At 43.5% G+C, this 15,262-nt stretch overlaps 1 protein-coding gene across 6 annotated transcripts in view; it reads right to left on the reverse strand.

Annotated features, from left to right (window-relative positions):
• Positions 1–15,262, reverse strand: part of AFF2 (ALF transcription elongation factor 2) — a 710,743-nt gene that overhangs the window by 457,078 nt on the left and 238,403 nt on the right. For 3 of the 6 annotated variants that reach the window (XM_047715960.1, XM_047715958.1, XM_047715959.1), the window contains exon 1: positions 14,427–14,832. The exons of 1 other annotated variant lie outside the window; for it this stretch is intronic. In XM_047715960.1, coding sequence (XP_047571916.1) covers positions 14,427–14,473 — 47 coding nt within the window. In that variant the 5' untranslated portion in view covers positions 14,474–14,832. Of the gene's footprint in view, positions 1–14,426; positions 14,834–15,262 lie in introns of those variants that run through there. 2 more of the 6 variants (XM_047715955.1, XM_047715956.1) reach the window with 1 other exon arrangement.

A 15,262-nucleotide genomic window follows, 5' to 3' on the forward strand; every position in this document is an offset into this window, starting at 1 on the left:
CTGCCTGCCTCTCTGTCTATAAATAAATAAAATCTTTTAAAAAATGGGTACTTATGAAATAAAGACAATCACATTAACCCAAAGAACCTGGACCATTTTTGTGTAGTCAGATGGTCACGTTCATTCAGTTAGGTCTCCCCCTCTCTAATTCTTATGAACAATATGAAAGAAATAATTAAAGCTCAGTGAAGATTTATGAGTGGACTCTCTTCCCAACTTCTCCCCCTGTAGCTGGGTGAGGCCGCTTACATAAAACATCTCTGAGAAATGCCATGAGCCATGAAGTTTCTGACTTGCATATCATTTATGATATCCCCTGGGGAGCAGGCCCAGAACCTCATAAGGTTCTCATTACAAACAGGAATGTGCCAGGGCCAGATGCACTGGGGGCTGTCAAGCTTTGCAAACTCTCCCCCTGTGAAAAACTCATAAATTTTTCAGAATATATTGCTTTTCCCCTGAATCTTTATGATTACGTTCAATTTAGGGAAACTTACCCCATACTTCATCATTTACCTGTTTTTAAGAGTTATTTGATGTCCGTGAAGTTCTATGAACTTTCTACTAATCGTGTTTTTTACATCTTAAAAATATAAGCCCACATATTTCTGGTCAGCCATGAATGTGAAATCCTTCCTTTCCTCGAATTTTGGTAAGCAACTGCAGACCAAATAGATTTCAAAGCTTTTCTGTTGCACAAACTCCCCTTTCCACCTTCAATTAAGGCAATGAACCTAATGAAAGATGTCAGTAACAGTGATTGGAGTAGAAAATGTTGTCAGGTCTTGGCACAGCAATTGAATGTGGAATCACGTTGTAAGGTTCAGATGGATGTACCCCCGGAACAACCACTACCCCAATTCATGGTCCAAGGGAAAGACACCCTAACCCCAGGGTCAAGAGTAAAGGCATGACCACAAGGGGTGGGCTGAAATGAGGCACCTAGGTGAAGTTTAGTGGTCTCTCACAATTTTACTTTATAATAATATATATTCCAGGTCTGAAAATTTAACCAATCTCTAATTGGTTACCAACCAAAACTAAAATGTGTTGGCTCCTCATGCATTAACAGGAGTGTTGTCTATAAATCTCTCCATCTGCTTCACTGTAGCTGTGATAGTTCTTTTTTTTAAGATTTTATTTATTTATTTGAGAGAGAGAGAGCATGCACATGAGCTGGGGGAGGGGCAGAGGGAGAGGGAGAAGCCATCAGCAGGGGAGCCCGAGACGTGGGGCTTGATCCCAGGACCCTAAGATCACAACTGGAGCCAAAGGCAGATGCTTAACTGACTAAGCCACCCAGGTGCCCCTAGCTGTAGTATTTCTTAATATTACACCTGAATCAGAAAGACTTGCTCACACACAGGAGGCAGGGTAAGGACGATACGGTCTGGTCTCATCTGATGAGATATGAAGCAGGAGACGTAAGGATCCCACTCTCCCTCCAAATATTTAGGAGAGAAATAAACTACAGAGTCAGATGTAATCCTGTGCTAAATCAGATTATGAGAAGCAGACAAAATCACAACTTTATTCAATGTGTCATTTATCCCGGGTGACTAATGCATTATTTGTATGAAGTTAAAATTGAGCATTGAGAAACTACAAAATAAATCAAATGCCTGACTATGTAATTTTAACAGACAGATCCCATTAGGATTCTACTATGCATAGCTGTTGGTTAAAATCATTGACCAGTATCCTTATAAATTAATCAACTGAGGTAATACTGGCTTGGCTGTCATCATTTGCTAGTAATCAACATTTAGAACTCACTTTAACTTTTCAAGCCTCTTGAAACAGGTTCATCAAATTTCTATTTTTTGCTCAAAATATATGAATAACTGTGACTGTTTACAAAAGCTTGAATGGTAGACATGTGCCGCTTCTGTCAATTTTCAATGACATTAGAGTGTGCACTGGCATTTCATGTAATTTCTGGGCAAAATGCTAATGAAAATCCAAAAATAATGGTCTTCATCATTCTAGATGGGAACTTCTACCACTTGTGGTCTGAATACATGTGCACTATTAGAGAACTTCAAAACCAACTGACCAAAATGACTTAACTATAGGAAAAGGGACCTAGTTTATATATGATAGTTAACTGTTTAAAAAGTTCTATCATGGGGGCGTGCCTGGGTGTTACCCTCAGTTTGTTACCCTCAGTTTGGGCTCAGGTTGTGATCTCAAGCTTGTGGGATAGAGCCCTGCATCCTGCTCAGTGCTCAGCAGGGAGTCTCCTTGAGTTTCTCTCTCCCTCTGCCCCTCCCCCCTGCACTCTCTGTCTAAAATACATAAATAGATCTTTTTAAAAAAGGTCCACTGTGGCTCGTGCCCTTTTCCTGGATCTTTAATATTCAGGTACTTTTCATTTCTGATTATGAGACCTAATTTATTAAAGACTCATAAGTACCTACTGTCTCTCTTCCTAGTATGTATCTTAGTATCTGATTAATTGAACTACTTGGGGGTTTTATCTGCACTAAAATGTCTCAGATTTTCTCATCACCATTTATCTGTCTTCCTTAATGTGCATTTTGTCACCTTTAATTTTGCACAGAGAAAACAATAAAAAAAATTTAAAGGGTTTTTTCCCAAGACTATTTTTAATGCTTTAAAGTTGCCCATAAAACTATTTTTTTTAAGTTTTTAATTTTAATGCCAATGAGTTACATGAGTTTCAGGTGTACAATATGGTGATTCAACACTTCCATACATTACTCAGTGCTCATCATAATAAGCGTGCTCTTTAATCCCCATTCCCCCACCTTCTCCCCTCTGGTAACCCTCAGTTTGTTCTCTATAGTTAAGAGTCTGTTTCTTAATCTCATTCTCTCTCTCTCTCTCCCTCTCTCTCTTTCTCCTTTTTCTCCCTCTGCTTGTTTAGTTTCTTAAATTCCACATATGAATGAAATCATGACATTTGTCTTCCTCTGACTGACCATTTCACTTAGCACTATACTCCCAAGCTCCATCCATGTCATTGTAAATGGCACGATTTCATTCTTTTGATGGCTGAGTAATATTCCGTCTTCTTTATCTACTCATCAATTGATGGACACTTGCAAATGACCTATCTGATAAAGGGTTAGTATCTAAAACATATGAACAACTCATCAAACTCAACACCTAAAATACAAATAATCTAATGAAAAAAGTGGGCAGAAGACACAAACAGACATTTCTCCAAAGAAGACACAAAGATGGCCAACAGACACAAAATGCTCCCCATCATCCATCAAACTCAGACATAGATGATCCCAATTCTGTGAAGGCAGGGGTAAAAACACCTATCTTTTGGAGTTGCTTGTTCAATAGAGGTCATGTGCGTAAGGCACATGACATGATACTCTGTAAATGCTGGTTCTCCTACCTCGACTATCGAACCATCTTACAGAACATATGGAACCTTTTCTGCACATCCTTGGGATGAAATTGAAATCTGAATCCTCCAGAAGCTTAAATAGAAAATGTGTTCAGTCTAAAAATATATGTTAGGAAAACCCAAATCCTAGGTTAGCCTGCAAAGCCGAAACTATTTTTTTAAAAAAGAAGAAGAAAGACAAAATAAACAAAGCATCTGGCTCACAAAAGTTGAAGGTGTGTGCTCCCCCCCTACTAGACAAAAGCCTCATCCAATCATGGTAATAAATCAAGACATCTTTTTTTTTTAAGTCAGCATAATTACTCGTACAGCATTACTATAGATACTAAATGTAGGCATAACTTATGGGAAAAATGCTATATGTAAAAATCTAAAATTGCAAACTTGATAAGCTTAGGGCTATTTGGGAGGGATTATTCACATCAGTAAAGAATTCCCACACAGGATTCTTGGCAAGCAAGGTGCACATACAGAGCATTTAATTTATAAAACATTAATAAGCATGCTATTTCAAGAATATATCTGTTGAAGGTAAGGCAACATACCTCCCTGTACCTACCACTCTGCCTGACCTCTGTGATTTTAGTTCTTCTTTTAGACTTCATTCTTGCAGCTCTAAACTATCTATGTACACATTTGACCTCAGAATGCATTAAGCAGGTTCTTGTAGATCAACCCTTTATTTATTCAGCAAAAGTCACTGAGCACCTACTGTGCACCAGACAAGGTTCTAAGCAGTGAAGACACACTAGTGAATACAACAAACAAAATCCACACCCTCCTCGAGCTCCTGTTCTTGTCAAGTTGATTTAAGTCCAACTTTACAGATCAGTACAGTTCCCTGCCAAACACCTAATCTGCTGCTTACATCCCAGAGGAGCAGAATCTTGCAGTCTCTTGCTGTCCATATCATGTCAGTTACATGTTCTGTTTGGCTATGGTCTCAAACCCAACCTGATTTGTAAATACCAAAGTTGCAATGACAAAGGTCTCACCACACAGGGCTTGCCACTTCTCTAGCCTCTCTCTCAGGGTATCATCACTGGTTAGCAGAGAAGCCAAAGATTCATGTGGCCTGATTTCATTTCAGCTGTGTGACCTTGGGCAAGTCACTGAACTCCTATATCCCAATCTCCCCACCCTGTAAAACTGGGAAATCAGATAACACAAACCAGAGCCTGTTACACAGGAAATGTTAGCTCTACTTATTACTTTCACTTGGATTTTGATTACTATGGCTTCCCACCTACACTTAAAATGTTGAGACCTAAAACAGTGCCTGAATGAATTGAACAGATGAATGATGCTGCACCCCAAATGGATCAGACACTAGGAATACAGAGATAAAAGCCATACTCCCATCCCTCAAAACAATTTCAGTATGTCACAAGTATGTTCAGGGTGTTACAGCAGCACCGAGTAGGGGAGGCTAACTCGACAAGGCTGGAGTGAGTTCAGTGGGCAGAGGAGGTGGGAGGATGACAACTAGTGGCTCCCCAGAGACACAGCTGAGATTTGAAGGATGAGATAGTCAGAAAAAGAATTATTTGGTGGCCAAACGACTAATCATAAACAGAGCTATAAACCCCAATTAGATGGCACCAACTCACACTTTAGGGGAAGAAAATGCAGAAATCAAAATATTGGTACCTACTTTCCCGAAAAATGTGACCATTATTTGTTTAAAATGGAGAAAGAATAAAAGAAGGGATCTATTTGGGTGCAATCTCGAGAGCCAGAATACATGCTTCTTTTGAAAACAGTGATTTTGTTAGTATTTGCGCCAATTTACAAACATTAGTTTCAACGGATTCGAGAAAACAATTTTCATTTGGTATTTATTTGAAGAATGTTCGCATGAATATTTCCATAATTCAGAGGGTCAAAATACTTGTCAAGAGTTCTGTGCTTGGGGCACCTGGGTGGCTCAGTGGGTTAAGCTGCTGCCTTCGGCTCAGGTCATGATCTCAGTGTCCTGGGATCGAGGCCCACATCAGCTCTCTGCTCAGCAGGGAGCCTGCTTCCCTCTCTCTCTCTGCCTGCCTCTCTGTCTACTTGTAATCTCTCTCTGTCAAATAAATAAATAAAATCTTAAAAAAAAAGAGTTCTGTGCTTGTCCCCTCCCCCCAGCAAATGGTGGTCAGAATACACATGGCAAAACGTAACTTCAGTAATCATGTGATGAATGTGAGCTACTGTCAAACCAGAGAACTCAGGGTCCAAAGTCATTGTTTAATACTGAGTGTTGGCTACTCCTGGTCTTCCAAACAATCCAAATTTCTGGCTTTCGATTTGGACTGTGCTAATGGTACTCCAGAGAGTTTCATGGATCTCTGGGCTCCCTGCTCCCTCTACTGCTCCCCCTGCTTGTGCTCTCTCTCTCTGTCAAGTAAATAAATAAAATCTTAAAAACAAAAACAAACAAACAAAAGGGGGTTCCTGGGTGGCTCAGGGAGTTAAGTGTCTGCCTTCAGCTCAGGTCATGATCCCAGAGTCCTGGGATCAAGACCCGCATCATTGGGCTTCCTGTTCAGTGAGGATTCTGCTTTTCCCTCTCCCTCTACTGCTCCCACTGCTTTTGCTCTCTCTCTCTCTCTCTCTCTGTCAAGTAAATAAATAAAATCTTTAAAAAAAAAGTTTCATAGGCCTCAGTGAGGAATACTTTTTTTTAACTCTAGCTCACATTCTCACTATCTCTGAATTATTATTTTATTTCTATCCATAATATACTATCTCCCCAAATCTAGTTCTATGTTCCACTGTCAACTCAGCAGAACCAGAAGGTCATATTTACATCCCTTTCAACTCGCCTAAAAGGGACTGCCTCACAAAGCACTGGGCACAGAGTAGGTACACAGTGGAAACAGTTCTCAATAGAGTTGACCAACACTGGACCAGGGAATGAGGCCTCCCAACCCAGCCGTATCACTTACCCAGTGTATGTCCTTGAGCAAGCCATTATTCCCCATCCTCTGCCTCAGTCTCCTCATCCATTCAATGAGGAGGCTGGACCATGTGATTCTGAAGGGCCCTCCAGTCCTGAAGCACCAGGTTTGAGGGACTGATTCATTTCTACATCCCAAAGCCAAGACTTTTGCCAGCAAATAAATAATGGCTAATTAATGAGACCTCGCCATGATTCCATGGCAGTTCATCAGAAACATCCATCATCCTGGAATTTAATTTAGTTACTATGGCCATGCCGACCTGGCATGCAAACCCCACCAGTCAGTTCCTTTGGAAAATTAATTTATTTTAAAAAATTAGTTGACTGTCATCCTGAAAGGAGAAGTAAAGCTTCTGTGAATGCATTTTTCATCAGTCACTAGATAGCTGGGTCATTATGTACATACTACCAGAGTCAGAAGGTTAAACTGAGTCTGTAACATGCTCCTTCTGGCAGGTTGTTTTGATCGAACCATGCTAAGAGATCCAAAGACCGAGGAGACATTGGACTCCTCAGAAACTTCTTCCTCCAATGATTGCTAAAGCAGACACTGCAGTGGCAGTGTTACTATAAGATAAGTAGGGTTTTACCTTTTTATTTATATAAAAAAATTCAATGCTCTTTCCAGAAGATATGTCGCCTATAGAACCCAAAATTCGGACTCCAGTCATAGAGTTTAATCAAGGCCACCAAGCGAACCAGTATCTGCTACTGAGATCTGGTTTCCACTGGAGATGACAGACAGTACAGAAAATTCTTATTTGGAAATGCAATGAAACGAATCATTCTTCATAGGATGAAAGTAATGTGGCTTTCTTTTTTCTTTTCCTTTTTTTCCCAGCAAGAGGAACATTAGAAAAATAAACAGATGAGTGACTTTGAATTTGTAATGAAAGCCAAACCTGTTTCCTTAGCTTATTTCCCAATGTGTGGCTTTTATACCTTCATCTACCAGCACAGGCCTACTGAAGAACCAAGTCAAAGATTACTTTAAATCACTGGCTGATTTTCTTTTTCAAATGAAGCAAAATGCACAGGTATATAAAAAATAGCATTCCATAAACCAAGCAATCCATAATCAAAATCCGATTCTAGCTGTAGTGTTATTGTCAGCTCTGCTTAAATCATGCCATTTTATTTAAGCCCTCAGATAATTTTTCTCAGCTCAGTAAGTAGGTGGATGTTAGCAGCTAAGGTCATCGAAAAGATTTACTTTAAAATAAATTCAACAATTCAGAGCATCGGTCTCTCCACAGTGTAAAATGTGCCTTGCTTTGAACATGCATATAAAATGTCATTAAAGTGCAACATAAAAGTTTTACATTAGAGGAACCTAGTGCTGGACCTTTGTTTAACAGTCATGATAATTTATGGCGTGGATCTGCTACAGTTAAGTAGAAAAACAGCCTTCTCGTGATGAAATCCAAGTCATGAAGGCTGAAACTCAAGGAAAGCTGGAGGAATCCCTACCTCCGACCGCTCAGTTCCTTCATATTTTTGTCACACATTCTTCTTTAACGTTCTCCGTACGGATTGAGACACAGTACTAGTCCGTTAACTCCCGTGCCCTGTACCTTAAAAGTTGAGTTTTTCAGTTCTATGCATATCTTGGAATTCACAGAAGTTCTGTTTTTTTTCAATCACACCAATAAATAACAAAGTTTCTAATTTTGCCTCTTACTCTTAAGCTTCTTTGGTAACCATTTTTCTTCCTGGTTACATTCTGCAAAAGAGACCAGACTGGCTAGGAGACCTTCAAAAAGATTACAGACAAAACACTATCAAAGAGGCAGAGGGCCAGTACTATCACCAGGATTTACTGAGCAACTATCTTTGAAAGATACAAGCATTTGCATAGGGCCCTCTGAGCTGATGGACTCTAACATCAATCAACGGATGTTTATTGAGCACCTATAATGGGAAAGGCACTGTGCTAGATGATATAGGAGGGTGATACACCCTTCCCTAGGAAGCGGTGTGGATATTTAAACACAAACGACTTAATACAACAGAAGTAACACAGTGAAAAGAGCAATAAACACAAATCCTAAGATCATCCACTTACTGTGTAAACTTAGGCAAGTCATTTAACCTCTCTGAACTTCAGTTCTCTCATCTATAAAATACAGCTAATAATAGCGGTCCTGAGAAACCACAAGGTTAATGTAAGGATCAAATCAAAGAACAGATGTGGAGGTTACAAAGCTTTAGAAAGAAATGTTATCCACCTCAGGCTCCCAGCTTTGAGGTTCCAAAACAACCAAATATCCCATGGTCTTCTTTGTGTTCAGGTATCAGATCTTCAAAATTAAGGCATTCAAATTTAAATGGACAGTTCCCAAGGATATGTATATATATTCTATATATATTCCACATATTACATATATTATATATGTGTATATATACACACACACACAAAAGAAGCAAAATTCAAGTCATATATATATATATATATATATATATATATATAGTTTGCGATTCACGTGTTTTCATTAAACGGACATTAAAGGGGCACTCACCAAAGAAGTGCTAAGAGATTATATCAGTACACAAACTGTTCTTATTTTATTTAAAAGAAAAAAAGCAGAGTTCCATGGCTAGTCAATTACATGCTAATTCCACAGTTTTTTTTTTTTTTTTTTTTTACACAAGTATGGTATACATAATCCAAACCATTTGTTTCAATGACAACTAAGGGCACAGACCCACACAATAATAATAAAAAATAGGCAATGAGGTTCTGGGGAAAGACACCTGACCTGGAAATTGGGAGGTGTGGATTTCTGACCAAGCTCTACTACTAACCAAGTTGTGTGAACTTAAGTGAGTCAAACAACCTCTCTAGAGCTGTTGGCTCATCTGTAAAATGGGAATGACAGCTGCACACCCTAATTTATAAGAACCAAATGAAGTGACACACAGGAAAGTATTCCACATGTTGAAAAGGCTCAGACAAAATGTCAGTTGTCAATGGTATGGACTCTGGGGTCAACTCCATCTCAAGTAGAACTTGGCCAGCATCACCAATGCTAGTGATTCCATTACTTCATCTGTAAAATAGAGATCGTAACAGGTCCTGTCTCATAAAGATGTCTGCAGGATAAAGTGGGATTGACTATTCAAAGCACTCGCTGATGCCCGGGGCACAGACTAAACCCTCAAATAATAGTAGCAGCAGTGGTGATGTATTCTAGAATACACAGGTGAAACACACACACATGCATACACACACACTGGTCAAAAGGCTTGCTCAAGTTGTGGTCTCAGGTTATGATTAGCAACACATTCCTTCCCGCTATCAGTAAACAAGTTCTTAAAATCTCTCTTTCTTTATCCCACAACAATCAGAAAAAGAAAGACAAAATTAAAAGTGAAAAATGTTATCACTGGAACAATGTTTTGTCTACATGGCTACAGGCTAATCAAGGATATGGCAGTTTCACTTTCCGAGGTATGAGCTACAAGCTCATAAGGCTACAGCTTCTAGATGGTTCCAGAGATGGCTATTTTATTGGACCTTTACGATTTTGAAATTACATGAAACGTGTACAAATTTTGCATGCAAGAAATAGTCTTAGCTAAGAATAATGGGCATGAAATGAAGGTTCAGCACATTAAAGCCATTTCTATTCAACAATAATTAGCATGTTTAAATACAATATAATTTTTATCCATCTACAAAATGTTTAAATGTTTGGATGTCTATAATGTTTATGTCTATGTCTATAACATATGTCTTTAATGACAGTTTATGTCTATAATGACAGATTCATTTTTAAGGCAGTCATTTTCAATTTTGATTTGTATATTTTAAAGTTGTTAAATGCTTGACTGAATCATTAGCAAAACAATTCATGTATCATTAAACTGATTTCGAACATGAGATCATTTTCTTTCTTGTCCAATAGATGTGCCTTTCTAAGATTTAGAGAGATAGCTTTTATTCTTTGGGGATGTTTGCAAGGGGGTAGGGGGTGGGGAGGGGGTTGTAGAGGAGACCTTTCTTATCACACTAGCTAACTTCACTGCCTCCCATCTAGCCTCCCCAGACACGCCCTTAAAAGACTCAACCCCACAGTCTTCCCGGAATGAATGCATGGAAGGCAAACAGAGGGGAACAGGGAGAGAGAAATGGATGCAGGTAGAGAATGAGAAATCCTGGCAACCTGTAGGCCTTAGTCAAAACAGGACCCTGCCAGGAGGCCTCCACGTTCCTGCTACCCCACCAGCCCCAAGGCTGGTGCAGGTTGTGTACCCCCCCACCTGCCAGACACCTTCCCATCCATAACCAGGTCTGGGCCACTGTTGTGCACAACTACAGCTACACAGGCCTTGCTGGCGGCCAGGCTGCACTGAAACAGTTCACTTTTGTCTGGAGACCGGGGTCTCCCCCTCCCCCGCAAAGTCGAGGCCAACTGGGGAAAGCAGGGGCTGCTGGAGCAGGCCCCCGGGGGCTCCTTCCCCCTCTGCCCCCGCACCCTCCCCCCAGGAGAAGAAGCCTGGCCTGCACATGGCCTCTTCGCAGCCTTGACAGCCCCACGCAGACCTTTGAACTTTCTATTTATATAACAGTTTAGTGAGTTTAAGTCTCTTCCTGTATAACTGCCCGTGTGCAAGCTGGCCTCTAATGAGGCTACTTGTGAGCCATCACTTAGAAACTACAAACGATCACCGCAGGCCTTCGCAGCCAGGAGTCCGCCACCCTCCCCTCGGCTTTGCCACCATCTTCATGAGACTTTTTCACAGTCTGATTTTGCTGTTGTGGTGGTTTGCTTTTCATTTTCTGTGTGGAACTCTGTGTTCCCTTTCTGTACCTGTCTGTCCTTCTTTCTTGTTGTTGTTTGTTGTTGTTGTTGTTGTTATTTTTCAACAATGAAAAGAAGATAAACGTCCCCCAAAAGGACCTTGGCCTGTCACAAAGTGATACCTAATCAATATGGGGCAGGGTGGGCAGGGAAGCTCGCAGGACTGACAGGCCGCACACTGATTTTGCTTTTATACTCTCCTAAATGGGGATTAATGACATCCCCACTGGTGGTAAACAAGCCTAAACCTAGCTACGGGATCTCTGGACACCTCAAGAATTCATTTACTGGCTAACCACAGGCAAACCTATAGGATCACATAAACAATCACATTTCATTTTTGTCTTCATCTTTTTTCATTTTCTTTTAAGAGCAATGGTGTCTTTGGTACACACAGACAGACATGTGCACACAGACAGACATCTGCACCTTCCTCTTCTTTCACAGAATGGTTCATATTAAATTCATACTCAGGCAAACAGCGCTCCTTCATTCAAGAATCTTAAAGAACTTGTGCTTTGGCCCTTTAGTCGAGTCCAGAACACAACCTATTAAGATACTCATGCAGTTTGTGAAATCCAGGGCTATGTTCCTTTAGGCTTGGAGCGCTCCCAGACCCAGCGCGGGAGCACACTGCAGTGTCATTCATGCCCCATCCTTCCATTTGCATTCATCCCGACAAATGTGTGTTTATAAATGAGCATGTACTTTTTTGTTTACTGTAGTCGAGTGTTTGCAAATAACACATATGCCTGTGTATGTAAATTCTTCCTTCATTAAGTCTAGGTAAATGAGTTTATCTTTTAGCTAGTTTGATCCATTTTTTGTCAGACATCTAGGGCTGCGGTAGACAGAGCTCAGAGTTTGCTGTTCCACAAGTGAATGTAGAGAAAAGATCCAATGTAAATGAGACCCTTAACTTGGCTGGCGCCTTTTTCCTCCTTGGACCTCTGTGGGGGGGTGGGTGGGCAGAAAGGATGCCAGCACTCTAAACAGCTACTTACTCCCCAGGAGGGGAAGTGAACATATAATGAACATGTAATTGGCATGCTCTAGATGTCCTCAGAGTTTGGAAAGGTACAGATTTCCATTCAAGACGCTATCAAGCTTTTTAGTTCATCCACCATTGTCGCATTTATGTTCCCTTTTTTCCAGTGGTGCGGGGGGTGGTCAAAACAGATGCACAAACCTCATTACAAATGTTTACATACAGATTCATAAGGAAGTTTGCCCCTCACAATCACACAGTAAGAAGGAGAAATTTTCCTGGTGCATGGGCACGGAGGGAAAAAGCTGGCTTATTTATGCAGATGTGTTACATTAATTCACCCGTATTTCACATCATATTTGCAGACTGTCCAAGTCTGCGTGTTTCCTAAGTGATGTGGCATAGTTACAGAACTGGAGGGGAAAAGGTTTTGGATTTTCCTTAATAAAAGAAAAACTAGTCCCCAGATTGGGGGGAATGTGTCTTTTTGAAAAAAGAAATCACAAGAGTCCATCCTCTTTAAATATACAACTGCATGTTTTCGTGTTTTAAACTGAAGTTAAATAATATAATAAATGCTTTTTTAAAAAACCTAATACCTTGGAAATGTTTAACATTTGAACTACACCCACGAAATCAATTATAACAACATCTGTTAAATTCATGATGTTACCCACACCATATATTGGGCAAATTGTATGCAAATAGTAATGCGTTGGTTATCAGTTGTCTGCAAAATAAATTAGTGAAGCAGAGTAAAGGCTGTTTGCAGGAGTATAATATTTAATTGAGGACTAATTTTATTGTGATCTTTACTTTTAAATAACAGCATGGTTATTAAAAATTATAATATCGTGGGGTTTTTTTTGCAGGGCTGATAAATCCCTGCATGGTATAAAAAATGCCTTACAGATAAATACTGATACAGCATAATTTGTGGCTTCAAGGGTTTACCCAGAATTGCTGTAAAATAAAATGTATTTAAGTTTTGATGATCTTGGATTTGCAACTAAAGGAGTCCCGATTGGCATAATGAAGCTATTGGCTAAGAGTATGACCCTTTTCTAAAGAAGGAAATTGCCTAAAATATCCCATCAGCAAGGGAAATCCTTGTAAAAATACACAGCAGTCATAGTCAACGGCTGCCAGCAGTTTAACATTGCAGAAGATGCAGAAGATTTCACACAATCGGTGGGTTAAGATTATCTTAACTACATTTAAAAAGGCAATAAGCAAGGATGCTGCAGTCGCATCCTCTCCCCCTCCCTCCATTCCATGCGCTGTGTGTGTGGGGAGGGGGGACAACGGATATGTTAAAATGTTGTGACGGATTAACAGTAATAACGCCTGTGGCATAAGATGGAGTTTTTACAAAAGTTAATAGATATGTATATCGCTATTTATGCACACGCGCTCACAGCATGCAGTGAGTAACAACCAACTTTCAGGCTCTCCAGTCACCTTTGCACCATCTTTCAAAACGCTCTGAGCGGCAAGTTTACGGTATTTTGGGAAAAGCTGACTAGTCCGAGCTGGGTGCCCATGACACAAACCTGCGGCTGCCTCCCAGTGGGGGCGGCGGACAGGGGTCCAGCCGGTCATTACACTTGCATACCCGTCGGAGCAGCGGATCTCGGGGGGCCAACTTCAAAAACCCTCAGCCTTGAAAGCTAACACTGAAATCGGCCAGGAGCCGGGATCCTCCGCTTGCGGGTCCTCTAAGCCACCAGGCGCCCGAGAGCGGGTAACTTGGGCTGCGCGAGTGGAAGGAAAGGTGTGCGCGCGGCGCGGGGAAGGAGGTGGTGGCGGCGGCGGCGGCGGGGGAGGTGGCCGCAGAGGAAGCGGAGGGAGGCCGGCGGCACCTGGCCGCCGCCCGTCCCTGCTGCCGGGCCGCCGGCGCTGGACACCTGGAAAGTTGAAGCATTTGGGGCAGGCAGGATCCGGTGCGCCGGGAGGCCGGCGGGGCCCGCGGAGCGCAGAGAAAATCCCCGCGGAGGTCGTGCGGCTCAGCCCGCAGGCGGCACGGGCTCGGATTTGGGCCAAAGGCAACTCTTTGGACTTGAGGTGCCAAGCTACGCTTTCGGGACCCTCATCCCACCCTCGGCCCGCACCTCCCCCGCTCCCAACCCGGGCACCCCACCGAGGAGTCGCGGCGGCGGGGCCAGAGGTAGCTGAGATCAAGTGGGAGGGCGTCTGGGGCGCCCCCACCACAGCCCCGGCTCCTCTTAACAAAGGCGAAAAGCCCAGCCCCAGCCGGGGGACCTGAGTAACGAGGAGAAGGCAAAATTCAACACCTACCACTGCTGCTCCAAGTCCCAGTCCCTGAAAAAGTCGAATAGATCCATAGCGGCCGGGCGGCGGCGGCGGCGGCGGCTGCGGCCGGGCGTCCGTCCCTGCTCGCGGCGGGTTGGCGCGGCTCTCGGCGCGGCTCGCTCGCGGCTCTCGGCGGCCCGGCTCTCCGGCCCTCCCGCCCGGCTAAAAGTGCCCAGGCCGTATCCGCGGCGGCAGCAGACGCCGGGGGTGCTGGGTTCTGCGCTCCGGAGCGGCGGCAGCGGTGGCACCGGGCGGGCGAATGCGCGGCCGCCCGCTCGGGTCCGCTAGCTCCGCGGCTGCCCGCGCACCCAGCGCCCCGACGCTGCGGCGGCAGGCGCTGGGAGCTCGGGCCGGCGGGGCCGCCCGCCTGGCGGGCTGCGAGCCGGCGGCGGGGGCGTGAGCGGCGGCGGCGGGGGCGACCCGGGCAGCAGCGGCAGCCGAGGCGGCAGCGGCGGCGGCGGCGGCGGCGGCTGCACAGGCGGCGGCGGCGGCGGCGGCGGCCGCGGCAGCATCACACACTTACACACTCACAGGGGGCGGAGCCTGGGCAGCCCGAAGCCGCGACATGGAGCCGGCACGTTATCGGCCCCGGATCTGGCAGGGGCTCGCTGTGCCCGCCTGTGCCGCCTGGGGACCCCCCTCTGTCAAAATCAGCTGGTGGGAGCGGCCGCAGAGCCTGGGACCCGGGCCCGAGCCCGGGGGACAGCTGTAGGGATGCGGGCGGGGGCTTGGGACCCGGGCTCCGAGAAGGGGACCCCCCTGTGCACCCCCACCCACTCCCACTACGGAAGTTACTGTTTGGAACCAGAAAAGAGCGCACT

This window comes from Lutra lutra, chromosome X (assembly GCF_902655055.1).
Source record: "Lutra lutra chromosome X, mLutLut1.2, whole genome shotgun sequence".
NCBI classification, from domain to species: Eukaryota; Metazoa; Chordata; class Mammalia; order Carnivora; family Mustelidae; genus Lutra; species Lutra lutra.